At 40.7% G+C, this 19,744-nt stretch overlaps 1 protein-coding gene across 1 annotated transcript in view; it reads right to left on the minus strand.

The window, feature by feature from the left end:
- Nucleotides 1-205: 205 nt before the first annotated feature.
- PTCHD1 (patched domain containing 1) overlaps nucleotides 206-19,744 on the minus strand; it is a 201,405-nt gene continuing 181,866 nt past the window's right edge. Inside the window, exon 3 of the mRNA XM_030199691.1 lies at nucleotides 206-1,857. Within this exon, the coding sequence (XP_030055551.1) occupies nucleotides 206-1,857 (1,652 nt within the window). The remainder of the gene's footprint in view (nucleotides 1,858-19,744) is intronic.

Genomic DNA, 19,744 nt, shown 5'->3' on the forward strand with positions numbered 1-19,744 from the left:
TTTTGTTTTATTAAATACTTAGTTTTAAATATCCCTTGGCTTTTGAGGGTGGACATTTGTAGGATTTTTGTCCTCCCTATCATGATGATGTTTTCCCCCAGAATTCTAACAACCAATGTTTCTCTTTGTTTCATGAAGACTTTCTTTCAGTAAGACCTAGGGTGAAACATAACAAACAAACAAACAAACAAACAAAAAAAACCTGTCAGACAGTTGTAATTTGATCAACAACTCGGGTACTATCCATGTCTACCATTTCAACACATTCAATTTCCTCACGGTTTTCTGGATGCTTTTTTTCTTTCCTCTTTTTCTTGGAGGGTGGTAAAAAAGTCAGTATCACAGGTAAAATGGCAAAGCAGTGAAAGAATGTGACAAATGCTATTAAAAACAAGCACCTGAACAGTGTACGGGTCAGATTTGAAGGCACAGCTGCAAGAGGAATTAGACCAACAGTATAGCACAGGTAGCTCTGCAAAATAGCTCCCCCATGCAGTTCTAGAGCATTTTTTACCCATTTAGTCCTTGAAAATTCTTTTCCCAAAATAAAAGTTGATATTAGTGGTGCACAGTTGTCTATTGTGTAGTTTATTCCATAAATTAAACACAGAACAGAAATGCAGTCCAGCTCTACGTTCCACAGAGTCATAAAACCTATGACCCCAAATTCAACTGAGGCAACAGTTAGGGTGATCCAGACATTAATTAAAGAGCTTGCCACAAGAAATGCAGAAAAAAACAGGAGAAATAAAGCACTGATGCAGGAGTTCTGTAGAGGGGCTCCCACTGAGGAAGCATACCGATCAATGTATACAAATGATGGGTTGAAAATGATGAATTTCACCTTGGACGTGAGGGACAATCTCCTTAATGTTTCCAAGAGATCATAGAGTTCTTCCTTTCTTGTATCCATTGTCTTAGCAACCAAGAACATCCTAGAGGCTACCACTTCTACATCATTATTGTATTTCTTGGGAATGATAATGTCCTCTGAGAAATGAGAGTACTGTGGTATTTTCAAGAAAGAATACCTTAAGATATCAGTAAAGTTTTTTTTGGGCAGTCCAGTGGACATATTAAGCTTTCTAAGGTAATTCAAATAGCTTTCAAACCATGATATTCTCACAAACCCCTTGGTGTACTGTAGCACGTCTTCCTGAACACTTGTGTTCCAGTACTCTATAGACTCATAGATGTAAAAGCCAATGACTGGACTATAGTTACTAAAATACTTTTGCTGTGCAGTTGTGTATGTAATGGTTCGTGTCTCGGTTGCTACAATGTTACTGAGGTCTGACCCTTCGTTGACCTGCAAGTAGCCCATTAAGGCAAATGAAACATATACTAAGTAAAAGAGAACTACAAAAGGCTTGACATACGTGTTTGTTATCCAGTCACAGTAGTAGCGCTTGAGGAAACAAAGGAAAAGATGACTTTCATAAGAGTTAGTCTCTTCTGTGTCAGTATCTTCACTGAACTTGGCTGTCATAAGGAATTTATACCATGTCGGCTTCTCTTGCAATATCTCAGGCTTTGGCACCTTTTTGCAGAAGATACTGTGCCGGTAATTGTTCTCAATGTAACCAGTAAACACCAGGCTGGATCCATAAAAGGAAAGTGTGTAGAGGTAGTTGAAGAAAATCGCTATACAGCAATTGCGGCAGAAAATCCTTGTTGCTTCTATGTTAGTGAAGGGGCTGGCACCTATCCCAAAAGTTACCAGATACATGGCAGTGGTAAGGGAAAAAGAGATCATGGAATCTGCGTACACAGCTGCGGTTCTCTCTTTCACATGCTGATCTTCTCTTGTTTTCCTCCAGGAGGACACCATTTCAAAAGTCCCATATAACCCATGACCTGGAAGGGAAAACAAGCAATAGTTTAGGGCACTAAGAGAAAATTAAGCACAGAGTGGATGGCAAGGGAAATATGGTACAATGTCTTCATAAAGTATAAAACCGATGCTGATTAGGTGTTACCTCAATTTATTCTTTCAGATAACATGTGTTCCATTCTGTTATGACATATACCATATGCATTAAGAATAAGGAGGCCATTTTAGAAGCATCTAAATGTGTAAAGAAATGCATTTTCACATGTAGATCACACACATGTAAATGACGATTCCAAAAGCTACTATTTACACATATAGATTCTCAGGATGCAGAGATTTCAAGGGATGTGGTTTGGAGGGGTTAAAAATGTATATGTATATTTCCCATCTTACTATAGGGATACATGTATGTTAAAACAAATTTCACCATCGGGTTTTCCACCAGTTCAGAGGCACGTTGCTGACCTAACAAAGCATTTAAATTTCATGCTAGGCAACGGATTCTTCCCTGTGACCCGTGGAAACATATTACTCACCCCAATTCCAAAAGATGCCAAAAAAGATAGTACCGATCTAACTAACTATCGCCCCATTGCATCAATACCGTTATTTGTAAAGTTAATGGAGAGCATGGTGAACAAACAGCTCACTGAGTATCTGGATAGGTTCTCTATATTCAATGAATCGCAGTCGGGATTTCATACCCTTCACAGCACTGAAACTGTGCTCGTCATGCTTCTATCAAACTTCAAGCAAGAAATAGCATTAGGGAAAAGCATTCTTTTACTACAATTTGACTTGTCAAGTGCTTTTGACATGGTGGACCACGCCATCCTGTTAAGACTCCTCGACTATTTTGGTGTCAGTGGGCATGCTCTAGCCTGGCTGAACAGTTTCTTAACCACCAGGACCTACCAAGTGAAGTCCAACTCATGGTTATCCTCTCCGTGGCACCAGGTCAGTGGTGTGCCCCAAGGCTCGCCGCTTTCCCCTACTCTCCAACGTAATGCTGATTCCCCTGGCCATAGCCCTTTCAAAGCTTGGACTTCACACATTTATCTATGCAGATGATGTCACTATTTACATCCCTTTTCGGACAAACTTCACCGACATCACTAATGAAATCAGCCATGGGATAAACACCATGCTCACTTGGGCTTATTCCTTCAAATTAAAGCATAACACAGAAAAACCTCATTGCCTTATTCTTACCTCTCCCTTTAACAAATTCAGACCCGCTACCTTACACGTTCCAGGCCTTACCTTGCCCAGCTCTGAGAGTCTACATATACTAGGTGTTATTGTGGACCAGAACTTAACACTACTGGATCATACCGCCTCAACCACCAAGAAAGCATTCTTCTCTCTCTGGAAGCTAAAACGATTGAAGCCTTATTTCCCAAGAGGAGTATTTTGCAATTTAGTCAGATCGTTAGTCTTGAGCCGACTTGATTACTGCAATGGCATATACGCAGGGTGCACAAGCATGCTTCTCAAAAAGCTACAAACTGCCCAAAACACAGCAGCTCGACTTATCTATGGAGCGTCAAAGTTCACCTGTTCCAGACCATTTCGTGAGAAGCTACACTGGCTTCCTGTACAGGAGCGTATAACTTTTAAAATTTGTACCCTAGTCCATAAGATCCTCTATGGAGCAGCCCCAACATATATGGATGCCCTTGTCAACCTACCACCAAGAAATTCACTTAGTACTGCTCGTTCTTATTGTGTTTGTAACTTTCCAGGTATTGGACCCCTGAATCCAAACTCCTGCACAGTAAAGTAAATTCTGACCTTTAAATTCCAAACTTCTCAACTTTCTGGCTATAGGTGAGATACCTGATATTCTCTTTAATTTAATTCTTATTGCTTAATTAATTAATTTGCCCTGTGAAACCTTTTCTTTCTTTCTTTCTTTCTTTCTTTCTTTCTTTCTTTCTTTCTTTCTTTCTTTCTTTCTTTCTTTCTTTCTTTCTTTTCCTGCCAAGCTCTGATTGATAAAGAGAGAGGAGAGGCTGTTTAAACAGCATTGCATTCAATTGAGACTCCAAAGTTACATTTTACTCTGCTGAAACTGCTAGAATTAGTGGGAATATTTAGATTTATATCACAAGAGGAAAGTTATATTCTAAGACAATTTTAAAAGTTAAATCAATTGAAAATTCTTTGATCAGACTACCATTTCTGGTCCCCATCAGCAGAAGAAAGGAAGTGTTGATGCCTCTGTACAAGTCGTTGGTGAGGCCCCACCTGGAGTATTGTGTTCAGTTTTGGAGGCCGTACCTTGTGAAGGATGTTAAAAAAATGGAAGCGGTTCAAAGAAAAGCTACGAGAATGGTATGGGATTTGCGTTCCAAGACGTATGAGCAGAGACTTGCTGACCTGAACATGTATACCCTGGAGGAAAGGAGGAACAGGGGTGATATGATACAGACATTCAAATACTTGAAAGGTATTAATCCGCAAACAAATCTTTTCCGGAGATGGGAAGGCGGTAGAACGAGAGGCCATGAAATGAGATTGAAGGGGGGCAGACTCAAAAAAGATGTCAGGAAGTATTTTTTCACGGAGAGGGTGGTGGATGCTTGGAATGCCCTCCCGCGGGAGGTGGTGGAGATGAAAACGGTAACGGAATTCAAAAATGCGTGGGATATGCATAAAGGAATCCTATGCAGTAGGAAGGGATCCTCAGAAGCTTAGCTGAAATTGGGTGGCGGAGCAGGTGGGGGAAGAGAGGTTGGTGGTTGGGAGGCGAGGATAGTAGAGGGCAGACTTATACGGTCTGTGCCAGAGCCGGTGATGGGAGGCGGGACTGGTGGTTGGGAGGCGGGAAATACTGCTGGGCAGACTTGTACGGTCTGTGCCCTGAAAAAGGCAGGTACAAATCAAGGTAAGGTATACACATATGAGTTTATCTTGTTGGGCAGACTGGATGGACCATGCAGGTCTTTTTCTGCCGTCATCTACTATGTTAAATGTTACTATGTATGTTCTTACTTAAACCTCCATTACCCTGCGTGTTCTGGACTCAAGTATAAAACCACATATGCTTCCACCTTTTCCTATGTCAGTACTCATTTGTGGAATGCATTACCTAAATCAGTAAAAACGGTTCAAGATCATCTGACTTTCAGGAAGTCTCTCAAGACCTACTTATTTGGGCAAGCTTACCCTAAAGATCCTGTCTTGCCTCACTGACTTCTGGACTCTGACCCTTCTAGTGATCTTGTGGACTTACCTACTTTTTTCCTATCCCTTTACTTTTCTGCCCCACTTATCCCTTTCCATTTATTGCCTGTTTGTTACTTAAATGTTGTAAGCCACATTGAGCCTGCCGGCGACGGGAAAGTGTGGGGTATAAGTGCTGTAAATTAAAAAAATAAATGTAAAAAAGTTTTGGCCAAGGCTTTATATGAAGGATTAAGGGAGTAATTCTCCTTAATGCCCTGTTTTGTATTTCTGCTTTCAAATTAAAAAATAAATTGTGGCTTTGGTAGCTAATTACTGGCCCTTATATGGACCCCACTACTGAAGTGTTGCACTTGTACATGGAAGTTGCAAAATTGCCACTTTCACATATAAGTGCTGACACTTCTTCATGGAAGCTGCTGAGCTGATGTCTTTCTTTTTTGTACATATTTGCAAAATGTCTGCTCCTACTGTATGAGTTGACAAATGTGCACTCCTGCATATACAGTTGCAGTTAGCTTATTTATAGCCTGCTAATACTAATAAAATAGTTCAAAGCAGGTTACAACAAAGATACTAGATTAAAGAAGAAAATTTAGGATGTAATAATAGTTCAATTAAAATCATAAACAGAATTATCCAAATCTATAAGAATCCTAATATAGCAATATACATTACACTCTACTTCCCTAATACATATTTATAAAACAATAATGTCTTTAAATCTTTCTTAAAAGTAGCATAACTAGAAAAGCGTCTTTAAAAAGGAGAAGAGATAGGCCCTATAGTAGCCTGATATGAAAACAAGCATGTAAACAATTTCTTAGAAGTAATTCCCTGAGGACTAGGGAAAGAGAAAAAAGACAGACTACAAATATTGTATTGTAAAACTGAATTTGTACTTAAGAAAGCATGTACAGAGGGCTTAAACTGCAGACAATCTTGTATAATAAGCACCCCAATTTAAACAGCACCCTAGCCTCTACTGGAAGCCAGTGCAACTTAATGAAGAATGGAGTAATATGGTCAGATTTTTTAAGAGAAAAAAATTAGATGAACAGCAATGTTTTGAATGGTTTGGATTTTTCTAAAAGTATGTTTCGACAAACCCAAGTATACAATGTTGCAATAGTCCAATTTACTAAGAATAAGCAACTGTACTACCAATCTAAACAAATCTTCTGATAACTATTTTCTAATGCTTGTCAGTTTTCTCATCACATAAAAAGACCTTCTTACTAACGAATTAACCTGATTATTCATGATTAATTTCTCATCCAACACAGCAGCACCCAAGATTTTAAGTGAATGGTCTAATGAACAGGTTTCACTATCAATACTAAACTTTAAATCCATATTTGAATTCTGCTTAGTCCCCAACAAACAAAAATTTAGTTTTTTCTTTATTTAATTTAAGATAATGAGAAGCCATCCAGTCAGTAATGATTGTGAAACAGTGAGAGATAATCAGCAGCATAATCGAAAGAGAAGGACGCCCATCTTCCGACACAAATCGGGAGATGGGAGTCCTTCTCTCAAGATCGCCCAAATCGGCATAATCGAAAGCCGATTTTGGGCGTCCTCAACTGCTTTCCGTTGCGGGGATGACCAAAGTTCACGGGGGCATGTCGGCAGTGTACCAAAGGTGGGACAGGGGCGTGGTTAAGAGATGGGCGTCCTCGGCTGATAATGGAAAAAAGAAGGGCACCCCTGACGAGCATTTGGCTGACTTTACTTGGTCCAATTTTTTTCATGACCAGGACTCGAAAAGGTGCCCAAACTGACCAGATGACCACCGGAGGGAATTGGGGATCACCTTCCATTACTCCCCCAGTGGTCACCAACCCCCTCGCACCCAAAAAAACCATTTAAAAACATTTTTTCCCAGCCTCTATGCCAGCCTCAAATGTCATACCCAGCTCCATAACAGCAGTATGCAGGTCCCTGGAGCAGTTTTTAGTGGATACTGCAGTGCACTGCAGGCAGGCGGACCCAGGCCCATCACCCCCCCACCTGTTATACTTGTGCTGGTAAATGTGAGCCCTCTGAAACCCACTGTACCCACATCTAGGTGCCCCCCTTTACCCTTTAAGGGCTATGGTAGTGTTGTACAGTTGTGGGTGGTGGGTTTTGGGGGGCTCAGCACCCAAGATAAGGGAGCTATGCACCATGGAAGCAATTTATGAAGTCCACTGCAGTGCCCCCTAGGGCATGTGAGGGGGACCAGTGTACTGGTCCTGGCATGTGACCAGTGCACTACGAATGCTGGCTCCTCCCATGACCAAAGGGCTTGGATTTGGTCGTTTTTGAGATGGGCGTCCTCGGTTTCCATTATGGCCGAAAACAGGTGACGACCATCTCTAAGGTCGACCATCTCAACATTTAGGTCGACCATCTCTTAGGTCGACCATCATGTTGAGATTTGGGCATCCCTGACCGTATTATCGAAATGAAAGATGGACACCCATTTTGTTTCGATAATACGGGATGCCCCACCCTTTTGCGGGGACATCCTCAGAGATGGACGTCCTTAGAGATGGGCGTCCCCATTCAAAAATGCCCCCCCACGTTATGTGCATCTTTAAAATCTGTCATAATAGGAAAAATTATCGTTATATCATCTGCATAAATATAGAAAGAATAACCTTCCTTTTCTAAACATTTACCCAAATAAGATATAAGAACATTAAACAAAACTGGTGATAGGGGAGATCCCTGGGGCATACCTGCTGGTAAAGACCAACTTTTTGAAAGCAACCCCTGCATCTTTACATTTGGTGCTATTAAACATTCTTTATTGTTCAAATTATCTGAATTAGGTACGTCAGGGACTGTGTTACTTTGGTTTGAAAAATTCCTTAAAAGTATGTCATATAGTGTTAAGGGACATATGGAGAGATCATCTAATTGGAGTCCTTGTTGTGGGGTGCCTCAGGGCTCCCCACTTTCTGCCTCACTTTTTAATGTTTATCTCAGTTCCTTGGGCAATTTTTTTTCTGAGGAATGAATTACAATATTATCATATGCAGATGATATATTCCTTCTCTGTCCATTGAGGGAGACTTTAGATAGCACTTTGAGTAATATTAAAAATTATATTTCCTATATTGATAACTGGACAACTAAACATTTTTTATGTTTGAATAAACAAAAGACTAAACACCCCTTTTACAAAGCCACGCTAGTGACTGTCAGTGTGGTAAGGGAAAGGGAATGGGACTTGATATACTGCCTTTCTGTGGTTTTTGCAACTACATTCAAAGCGGTTTATATAGTATATATAGGTACTTATTTGTACCTGGGGAAATGAGGGTTAAGGGGTCCTTTTACTAAGGTGCGCTGAAAAATGGGCTGCACTAGTGTAGGCACGAATCTTGGGCGCACGCAGATCCATTTTTCAGCATGCCTGTAAAAGAGGCCTTTTAAAGATTTTTGCTGAAAAAGGACGTTGCAAAATAAAAATTGATGCGCGTCCATTTTGGGTCTGAGACCTTACCACCAGCCATTGACTTAGTGGTAATCGTCTACGCATGTAGAATGATGATTACCGCCCAGTTTCCACCGTGCGCATGAAAATAAAAATTATTTTCCAGTGCGCATAGCAGATGTGTGTAAAAAATGAAATTACTGCCCGGGCCTCGTGGTAGCTGGGCAATAACTCCAAATTGATGCACATTGGGTGCCTGTAGGTGCCTATCCTGCTTATTTTCGAAGGAGAAGGGCGCCCATCTTCTGACACAAATCGGGAGATGGGCGTCCTTCTCCTAAGGTCGCCCAAATCGGCATAATCGAAAGCCGATTTTGGGCGTCCTCAACTGCTTTCTGTTGCAGGGATGACCAAAGTTCAAGGGGGCGGGTTGGCAGTGTACAGAAGGCGGGACTGGGGCATGGTTAACAGATGGGCATGCTCGGCCGATAATGGAAAAAAGAAGGGCGTCCCTGATGAGCATTTCGCCGACTTTACTTGGTCCATTTTTGTTCATGACCAAGCATCAAAAAGGTGCCTGAACTGAAAAGATGACCACCAGAGGGAATCGGGGATGACCTCCCCTGACTTCCCCAGTGGTCACTAACCACCTCCCACCCCGAAAAAAAGAACTTCAAAAACTTTTGTCTTTTTTTTAGAGTATGTCCTTTGCTATGCCTCCGTGTCCAAAATGTGGATGTTTCTGTGAGAAGGACATCCATGCCTTTGCTATGCCTCTGACACCCTTTTTATTTATTTATTTGGATTTTGGATCACAAGTAACAGCAGTGGGATTTGAACCGGCCACCTCTGGATTGCAAGACTACTAAGGCCACTCTGCCACTCCTCCACTCCCTTGAAATTTGGCCATCCCTGTGGGGGGGCAGTATGCAGGTCCCGGGGGGGGGGGTATGTGTGTGTCAGCGAAGGCATAACGAAGGCGTGGACGTCCTTCTTTCAAACATTTTGGACTTCCTCAACTGCCCCCCACAGGAATGGCCAAATTTCAAGGGAGTGGAGTAGAGTAGAGTGGAGGAGTGGCAGAGTGACCTAGTGCTTAGAGCACTGGTCTTGCAATCTAGAGGTGGCCAATTCCAATCCCACTGCTGCTACTTGTGATCCAAAATCCAAGTAAATAAAGGGGGTGTCAGAGGCATCATAGCAGGCATGGATGTCCTTCTCACAAACATCCACATTTTGGACATCCTCAACTTTCCCCTCCTTAGGAAGGAAATTGTGTGCAAATGAGCTAACAGCGAGCAGCTCATTTGCATGCAATTTCTTTCATGCATGCCCGTTCCTTTCCGGATCGGTAAGGGAAGGGCTTTTTCCATTCAGTTAGTGGGACCAGTGCACTACAAATGCTCGCTCCTCCCACGACCAAATGGCTTGGATTTGGTCATTTCTGAGATGGGCATCCTCGCTTTCCATTATCGCCGAAAACCGGGGACGACCATCTCGAAGGTCGACCTAAATTTCATGATTTGGGCGTTCCCGACCGTATTATTGAAACAAAAGATGGATGTGTTTTGATAATACGGGTTGCCCCGCCCCTTTATGGGGTTGTCCTTAGAGATGGGCGCCCCCGTTCGATTATCCCCTTCCATGTGGCTTAGTAAAATGGCCCCAAAGTGACTTGCCCATTCCCAAGGAGCTGTAGTAGGAATTGAACCCAGTTCCCCAGGATCAAATTCTACTGCACTAAGCACTAGGCTACTCCTCTACTCTGACTTTGAATAGGCCATGTCAGCATTGCCGAGCAGCAGTCACTAGTGCGGCTTTCTAAAAGGGGGCCAAAGTTACTTTGGTTCAGCAATAATAGCCCAAATAGTTCTGTTGTTTTGGCAGGTGAAATTTTGAAAATTGAGGGTTCTTCTAGAGTGTTGGGGAATCATTTTAGATTCTGCTGTCTCATTTGAAAAACAGGTTAGTGCTTTGAGCAAGAGATTTAAAAAAAAAAAATCAGATTATTAAAAGCGATTAGGTCTTCTTTGCGAAAGGAAGGCTTTAGAATTTTGGCATGGGCCACTCTCCTTCCTCAGTTGGATTATTGTAATTCATTATGGGGTCCTTTTACCAAGCTGTGGGAAAAGGGGCCCTGTGGTAGCGGTGGGGGCTGTATTTCCTGCGTGCCATGGTCCTTTTTACCACAATGGTTAAAAAGCCACAAAATCAATATGGACATACAGTAAGTAAACTCTTACCGCGGTTGGTGGTAGTCCTGGACTAGTGAGTGGTATGCTCACGTTGGGCTTACTGCCACTCTATAAAAGTGCCCTTATATTCTCAGGTCAATTGTTCCTTGAAAAATCAGTTGCAGTTATTGCAAAATACAGTGGCCAGATTGTTCTGTTGTTTGGGTAAATTTGATAGTGTTTCACCTATTCTGAGGGAGCTACATTGGCTGCCTGTTGAACAACATGTCAGATTTAAGATGATATGTTTAATTTTTAAAGCACTGTGGGTTGGGGAGGGGGGGAATTCTATATATGGTGACTAAAAAATCAGTGTGGAAAACATTTTTGCCTAAGTGTATTCTATAAGCGGTGCCTAGATTTAGGCGCACTATATAGAATACACTTAGTTGATATCCCAGTGTCTAAAACTACATGCGTCCATTTAAACCAATGAAAACATAGCGTAAATCCTTGTGTGTAGATTTAGGCGCACTGGACTATATTCTATAACTATGCATGTAAATTTTGGAATGCCCACAAAATGCCTGTTTTCCCAACCATAAGCACACCACTTTTAGACGCACTGCGTTATAGAATATGCTTAGCGAGTAGTGTGAGTAAATTTTAATTATTGCCAATTAGTTCTTATTATTGCTTAAGTGCTGTTATCAATGCTGATTGGCTTGTTAAGCCTATTAAGTTATGTGTGTTGTTACAGAATACGCTTGGATTTCAGCGTGGATCTCTAGGCGCGTTATTTAGAATCTGGGGGTATGTGGGGCAAATGCAGAAGGTTTAGTGGATCTGTTAGAGATTCCTTCCTTCTAGGAGAAATCTTTGTTATTATTGGACTTTAACATTAACCCCTCTTGTTTACGAAGCTATGCTAGTGGCTGCCTTGCGCTAATGCTAACACAGCCTATTCACTTTGAATGGGTTGTGTCGACATTGGTGCGCAGCAGCAGCTAGTGCAGCTTAGTAAACAGGGGGGTAAGTTTTCCTACCATGAAAAATATTAGATTAATATCAATTATTGAAAGATAATTTCCTTTCCAGGGGGCTTGTCTCTGGATTGCGTTAACTTTGAATATGAAAATACAATCTTTGTATTTGTCATTTTGGAAGATTTGGGCCTGTAGTGATCTGGTTCAACTGTAAATTTTTCTCCCTATTGTTGGGATTTCTTATTTATGTGAACCTCTGTGAATTCTTGTTAGGAATAACAGTTGGTATATAACCGCCTTGAGTGAATTCTTTCAAAAAGGTGATAAATAAATCCTAATAAATAAATATGAGGCCCAGGGTCGCTTTACTCATACTACCCCTCTCCTCAAGACCCTTCACTGGCTACCTATCCGTTTTCGCATCCTGTTCAAACTTCTTCTACTAACCTATAAATGTATTCACTCTGCTGCTCCCCAGTATCTCTCCACACTCGTCCTTCCCTACACCCCTTCCCGTGCACTCCGCTCCATGGATAAATCCTTCTTATCTGTTCCCTTCTCCACTACTGCCAACTCCAGACTTCGCGCCTTCTATCTCGCTGCACCCTACGCCTGGAATAAACTTCCTGAGCCCCTACGTCTTGCCCCATCCTTGGCCACCTTTAAATCTAGACTGAAAACCCACCTCTTTAACATTGCTTTTGACTCGTAACCACTTGTAACCACTCGCCTCCACCTACCCTCCTCTCTTCCTTCCCGTTCACATTAATTGATTTGATTTGCTTACTTTATTTATTTTTTGTCTATTAGATTGTAAGCTCTTTGAGCAGGGACTGTCTTTCTTCTATGTTTGTACAGCGCTGCGTATGCCTTGTAGCGCTATAGAAATGCTAAATAATAGTAGTAGTAATAGAATAGAATAGAATAGAATAAAGGGAGCATTCCTTGATAAATATGATGCGAAACATGAGTCAGGTTGGATAGCAGTCCCTGTGCTGACTCAAGCTATAAGGTAAGTTTTGATTTTGCTTTGACATATTCATAAACAGTGTGAAAATCATTTAAAGACTATGGGCTGGATTCAGTAAATGGCACTCAATATTTGGTGTCGAAAAAAAAATGGCACTGAATGGCATTTTTATACCAGGTGTTCTGGGATCAGCACACTTTTTAGAATAGCGTGTAGTGCTAGGATCTGCACCATGGGCGTAGTTTGACTGTTTCATTTGGGGGGGGGGGGGCAAAGGATGGGGCACGGCATATTAGCATATTCATTTGCATATATATATTTGCAAATGAATATGCTAATATGAAGGAAGGAAGGAAGGGAAAAAGACCTGGCATAATGAATATGTATGCGATATCAAGCCAGCTCTTTCTCCCTTCCTTCCTTCCTTCTTTCCTCCTTACCCAGCATTCCCTCTTCCTCTCCAGTAGTATTTCCCCACCCCCTTTCCCATACCATGCCAGTGTTGACCTTAGAAATGCATAGGCTCTATATGTAGATCCTTCAAGAGGTAGTGTGTCATGATTTAGGCTCTACACCCTTTCTGATGTTTTGGTGTCACCTCAGTAAGGCCAACACACAATCTCTCTGTCTTTACGGAAGAAGATGTAAGAGATCTGCCTGTACCAGAAATGGTTTTAAAGGGTGATGATGTGGACGAATTGAAAGAAATCTCAGTGAACCTGGGAGATGTACTGAGCCAATTTGACAACTTAAAGAGTAGTAAATCACCTGGACTGGATGGCATACATTCAAGGGTACTCAAAGAACTCAAGCATGAAATTGCTGATCTGCTGTTAGTAATATTTAACCTGTCGTTAAAATCGTCCGTAATACCTGAAGATTGGAGGGTGGCCAATGTGATGCCAATTTTTAAAAAGGGTTCTAGGGGTGATCTGGGAAATTATAGACCGGTAAGCCTGATGTCGGTGCCGGGCAAAATAGTGGAAACTAATATAAAGAATAAAATTATAGAACACGTAGACAACCATGGTTTAATGGGATAGAGTCAGCATGGGTTCAGCCAAGGGAAGTCTTGCCTCACCAATTTGCTTAATTTCTTTGAAGGCGTGAATAAACATGTGGAAAAAGGTGAGCCGGATGATGTAGTGTATCTAGATTTTCAGAAAGCTTTTGATACAGTTCCTCATGAGATACTCCTGAGAAAATTAAAGAGTCATGGGGCAGGAGGCAAGGTTCTGGTGTGGATTAGAAATTGGTTATTGGACAGAAAACAGAGGGTAGGGCATAGGCGGTCGGTGGCCCAACTGTTTGGGGAGGCTAAAGTGGGCAGGGTTAGGGGTGGCAGGGGCGGAGCTTATAGCCACAATTAACACAGAAAAAAAATGAGTAAAAATAAAATAGTCACAATTAATACCTTTTATTAAATTTAGATATTAGATATGTATCATATGTCAAAGAATAAAGTGGTTGCTCAAAGCATATACTAACCACAATCGCTCAACTGTAAAACACTATGCACAAATTTGTGCAAAACCACACTCAGAACATTACTGTTCCATAACACTAGGCAGACCCTAATACACCAATATACCACCCATATGGAAAATGCAGACCGTTAACAATATGAAACAAGGGATCATAATAGCACAATTCTCATGTAGAGCCACAAAACACCCTTTTAGGATGGATAGTGTTCACAATGAGCTCCTTTTATCAACGACTATATGTAGATCCTTCAAGAGGTAGTGTGTCAAGATTTAGGCTCTAAAACCCTTTCTGATGTTTTGGTGCCACCTCAGTAAGGCCAATACACAATCTCTCCAGTGCAAAACACTATACACAAACTTGTGCAAAAATACACTCATAACCTTAGCAAACCATAACAGCACTAATTCCAAGGACAGGACGAGCTACAACCTTATGCGTGGAAAAGCAGCACTGTAATTACACCGGGCTCTAAAACACCAATACACAACCTAGTGAAACAAAAAAAAAAACCCCAAAAGGGCTGTAAATACTACACACTAGTAGAATACTGCACCTTGATTACACATGAAAAACACATGACACAACAGATATGAAGGCAAAACTGGAAAGTTACCTCAAGAAGTCAGACTTAGCATGCAGCAATACTAGAAAAATTGAAACTTACATGCAAAATATCACAGATGCACATTTCCAAAAGCTGACATATTCCAGTTAATAAATTCTGAATAAAATACTTTTTTCTACCTTTGTTGTCTGATCATTTAGTTTTTCTATTCGCTTTGGTCCCAGTGTCTTCTTTCCATTTGATATTTTTTCTCTCAATATGTCCACCATCCTCCTGTGTCCTTATGCATCCTGTCTACCATCTGTAGCCCTGTCCCTATCCTTTCTCCAGTTTCAGCATCTGCCCTCAAAGTATTCCAATCCAGCCCTTAAATTCAGCAATTTGCCCTCCATCCATATCCAGCACTTTTCCTCACTCCCCTCCATCCATGTGCATCTACTTCCTCTGTCTTTCCTCTCCTCCATCCATGTCCAATCATTTCTCCTCTCTCCTTTCCCCTCCATCCATGTGCATCTCCTTCCTTTGTCTTTCCTTCCCTCCATCCTTGTCCAACATTTCTCCTCTCTTCCCTCCCCTCCATCCATGTGCATCTCCTTCCTGACTTCTCTCCCCGCCATCCATCTGTCCAGCAACTCTCCATTCTCCCCCTGCCCTCTCCTCCATCCACCCATATCCAGCAAATTTCCTCTCTCCCCTTTCCCCTCCATTCATCCATGTCCAGCAATTCTCCTCCTTCCCCTGCCCTCTGCTCCATGTCCAGCAATTTCTATTCTCTCCCCTGCTCTCCTCTCCATCCATCCATCCATGCCCAGCAACTCTCCATTCTCCCCTGCCTTCTCCTCTATCCATCTCCAGCAAATTTCCTCTCTCCCCTGTCCCCTTCATCAATCCCTGTTGTCCAGCAATTCTCCTCTCTCCCCTGCCCATCCTGTTTCTTTCTTGTAAGGCACTGCCCCTACCCAACAAAAACAGTGTTAGACTTAAAGAACGACAACATGGATGCAGCAGCTCACAGGTTTGCTTGCTGTGCTTTTGAGTGAACGGCGACGGCTGTGCGGGGGAGTGGAAACAGAGATTTACCAAATGGCTTCTTCCTTCCTTACAGTGGACTAGATAGGCTGGCTGGCTCACTTCCACTAGTACCGAAGTTGCAGCGGCCGGCGAACTGGCGGTAGTAAAAGCAGCAAGCAGGCAGGCTCGACTCCGTCCTTCGCTTCCCTGCCCTCTCTGCGTCCCGCCTTCCTCTGATGTCATTTCCTTTCAGGTGGGCGGGACGCTGAGAGGGCAGGGAAGCGAAGGATGGAGTCGAGCCTGCCGTCTTGCTGCTTTTACTACTGGCGCCCCGCCCGCCAGTTCGCCGCTGCAACTTCGGGTAAGAAGACTCTTCGTCGTCGTTTGGGGGGGCAATGCCCCCCTTGCCCCCCCAGTCTACGCCCATGATCTGCACCCAACTTTGGGTGCAAGGAGTTCCACCAACTGAAATCAGGTGTAAATCCTGGCCAGTAAGTTTTGCACAGGTCCGCAAATTCTATAACACTGCTTGCTTTTTAAGGGAATGCCCATGACCCACCCGTGCCCCTCCTATTGCCACACCCCCTTGCAGATCTTGATGGAAAACACATAAGTGCTATTCTATAGTGTATTTTTGCACGGATCTAATGTTTCTGCCCCATTTCAGCGCCTTGCATCCATTAGAACACTTTTCCACACTAGTAATTCAGTGCAGAAGTAGTGCTTAATATTCAGTGCCATATATAGAATTCCCATTTATATTTCTATCAGTAAACAAGTTTAAAAGTTTTTTTTAATAGAGCAATAAAATCAAAAATTAAAGATTGGGACAGTAGTAGACCCATGAAGATTATGGTGTTTAAATCTCAGCAGAGATTTGGTTTTGCTATAAGGCAATTAATAAATAAACATAAACATTACTCATGAGCAGCACCTCTGAAGGTTCAATACCCTAATTTAAAAATTGTAATACTTAGTGAGAGAATTTGAGTGGTTATTTTATAAAATCAACATCAAAAGAAATCCACAATTCAAGGATAAAATTAATACAACCAACAAAAATCATATTGAAAATGTTTTATGTCTAATGGATCATCATATTTAAAGCTTCTCTTGACTGATAATCACCATCAATAGCTTCAATATTATAATCATCAGTCCATATATAATTCAATTTTTTTTATAATTACTAAAATCCTATTTAAAAATTATTTCTCCAAACAAATGTATCAAAATATATCTAAAAGAAAAAATATCAATTACCAAAGCACTGCATGTTAAGACCACAAGATTGGAGTGCTTTATATAATAAACACATTGGATCTTTGCCACTCTAAAGCATGCAGGCTGGATGAATCCACACAATGAAAGAGTTTTTTTTAATTTTTATTTTTTATTTATAACCATTAAAATTTTTACAAGCGATAAAACAACTTGCCAGAAATACAGAGACAGTAATATATAGGAATTATTTCAGTCAGGTAATTCTATTCTCTTCCTTAGACCACTAAATAGGGAGAGTGAAACAAGACAAGGAGACCAATTAAACAGTAAACAGAAAAAAAACGTGATATTAACCTGATTATCCCCAGATAGTACTCGTCTAATTCATTATTCCACATTGATCATCTGGTTGGCTTCTTCAAGGCCAATACGGTGTATAATCAAATCATTTCATTGAAAACATACTTATTGTCCAATATTAGTTAGAAATAATACATCTGATTACATTCTTTCTCTTTTAAAAACCAGAAGTTATTTAACAATACATATACTCAAGTCTCTAATTCAAATCCCACTGATTAAAGTAATCCCAGTTTTCACAGGCTTCACTCCTTTTAAATTGAGGAAATATTTCTGAGGAAAACAATGAAAGAGTTTAAAATTCAGTTGTCTGTGACACTGAGAAATGGCCTGTCTGTGCCTTTTTGTCCTTTCTGTTTTTTTCCCCTACCACACTCACTTTGTTGTATCTGATTCCAGACCCACATCCAGGCATCATGAGAGATTTTTACAAGAAGACTCAATATTCTATGGCACTGAGAAACAGCTTACCTGTGCCTCTGTATCCACTTTATGCCTTTTTATTACTACCCACACTATGTTATTTATTTGGATTTATCTACCGCCTTTTTGAAAGAATTCACTCATTATGGTTTACAGGCACTTATTGTACTGCCTTTCATTAAAAAAACACATCAAAGCAGTTTACAATTCTAAAAATAAATTTAACAGAAAAGAACTCCTACAAACATTGACAGAAAAGGATACAATAGATAAGAAAGACTAAAATACAACTAAACATCATAAAAACAAACAAACAAACAAACAAACAATAAATGAAATGAAATATAATGATAGAATACTACAAATACACTGCATATGCTAAGAGAATACTACTAATTGGTTTTCTGGGTAATAGACCCTAACTAGGAAAAGCCAATGTGTTCTGTCATCTGGCTGTATACCAATTCCCAGTCTGAGGGATTATTTTCTTTAGATTGGATTTTGAACATTCACAACAAAGCAGCAATTTACAGGGAAATAGAAAAATAAAGAAAATAATACAATCCCCAAACAGGCGAATACAGAAAATAACATAACATGAATCTTCTTAAGAAATACAAAAGGAAAATAAAATCCTCACATTCAGCTGTTAAATATTATGGGGTCATTTTACTAAGCTGTGGTAAGCACTAATGCGTGCTTACTGCATGTTAAAAAGCATTAACGGGAGATTTGCTCAGGCATCCTGCAGTGGGATTGGTGCGTGCTACCCACATGCTAAAAGGTAGAGTTTATTTTTTAGTGTCTGAGAGTGGAGAGTAGGTGTGTTAGCACAGCTACATCACCAGGGGCTAACTGATTAGTACGTGGTTAGTGCGTTACCCTTACCATCTACAAAATAGGTGACGGTAAGGGCTCAAGTGCTAATGGCCATACACTAATGGAGAAATTAGTGTGTGGCCATTAAGGAAAAATGGAAAAGGGGACCATTTTACTGCTGTTCTAAAAGTGGCATCAGCATGCGGGAAAGACCCACTCTGGCCACTTTTTAGTGCTACTTAGTAAAAGGGCCCCATGCCTCTATTATATCAATCCTGCTCACAAGGTTCTACCTTACTCTTTAACATATATTTCCCTATCTAATAAAAAATATTTCTTGTTGAGATGGTTAAAAAAAAGTATAATTCACATCTTGTAATTTAATCAAAACACTTTTAAGGGAACTATAAAATAAAAATTGCTCCCACTGTAAGTGTTCTCTGCCTTAATAACAAGAACGCCTTAAGTCTCATCTGAGTCGATTTAGCTACATCAGTAAAGAGTTGTACTATTCTTCCATAATAGAAAAAAGTCTTTCTTAAAGTAAGCTTTTACCACCATTATCTTATCTACTTTTGATACAAACAAAACAAGGAGAGTCACCCTCCTGGAAACACCTTTTTGTGATGTTTCTAAAAATTTAGTTAAAACAAAACCTGGCTGTTCTAGTAAATCTGTTTCAATCTCTTCCTCATTTTGTTGTGTAATCCTAATAGGCAAATAAAGCAAATTAGAAATAGGTAATTGCTGTGAGTTAGGCAATAACAATGCTTCCTTCAAAAAGTTTCTAAAAGGTATCTCAGGCGAAAGTAAGCTTATAACAGGGAAATTCAAAATACGTAAATTTCTTTCTCTGTATTGATTTTCCAAGCTTTCAGTCTTACAATACAATGACAAGTGTTCACCTGATGTTCTATTTTTCCCCACTTTCATATCCAAATTAGAAATATGAGACTCCATATCCTGTAATTTCTCCATTACTTGTTTTGAAAATTGAGAAGATTGAGAAATAGAGGATTGAAGAAACTTTACAGACCTAGTCACTATCAGCCATATATCTTTAAGAGTCACTTCACCAACAGGTTAAGAGAAAGAGAAGTCCAATCTTGCCAATCTGAGGGATTTTTAGAACATTTAATTTAACAGTGCTGATACTGCCTCCCCTCTCTCAGAGCCCTGTTTATGCTTTTTGAGATCAGCAAAGTAATTTTTCAAACTAGCGTCTTTCTCTATGATCCTTTCTGTCAGAATCCAGAACAGAAAATGGTGTTCTG

This window comes from Microcaecilia unicolor, chromosome 4, assembly GCF_901765095.1.
Source record: "Microcaecilia unicolor chromosome 4, aMicUni1.1, whole genome shotgun sequence".
In the NCBI taxonomy this organism is placed as follows: Eukaryota; Metazoa; Chordata; class Amphibia; order Gymnophiona; family Siphonopidae; genus Microcaecilia; species Microcaecilia unicolor.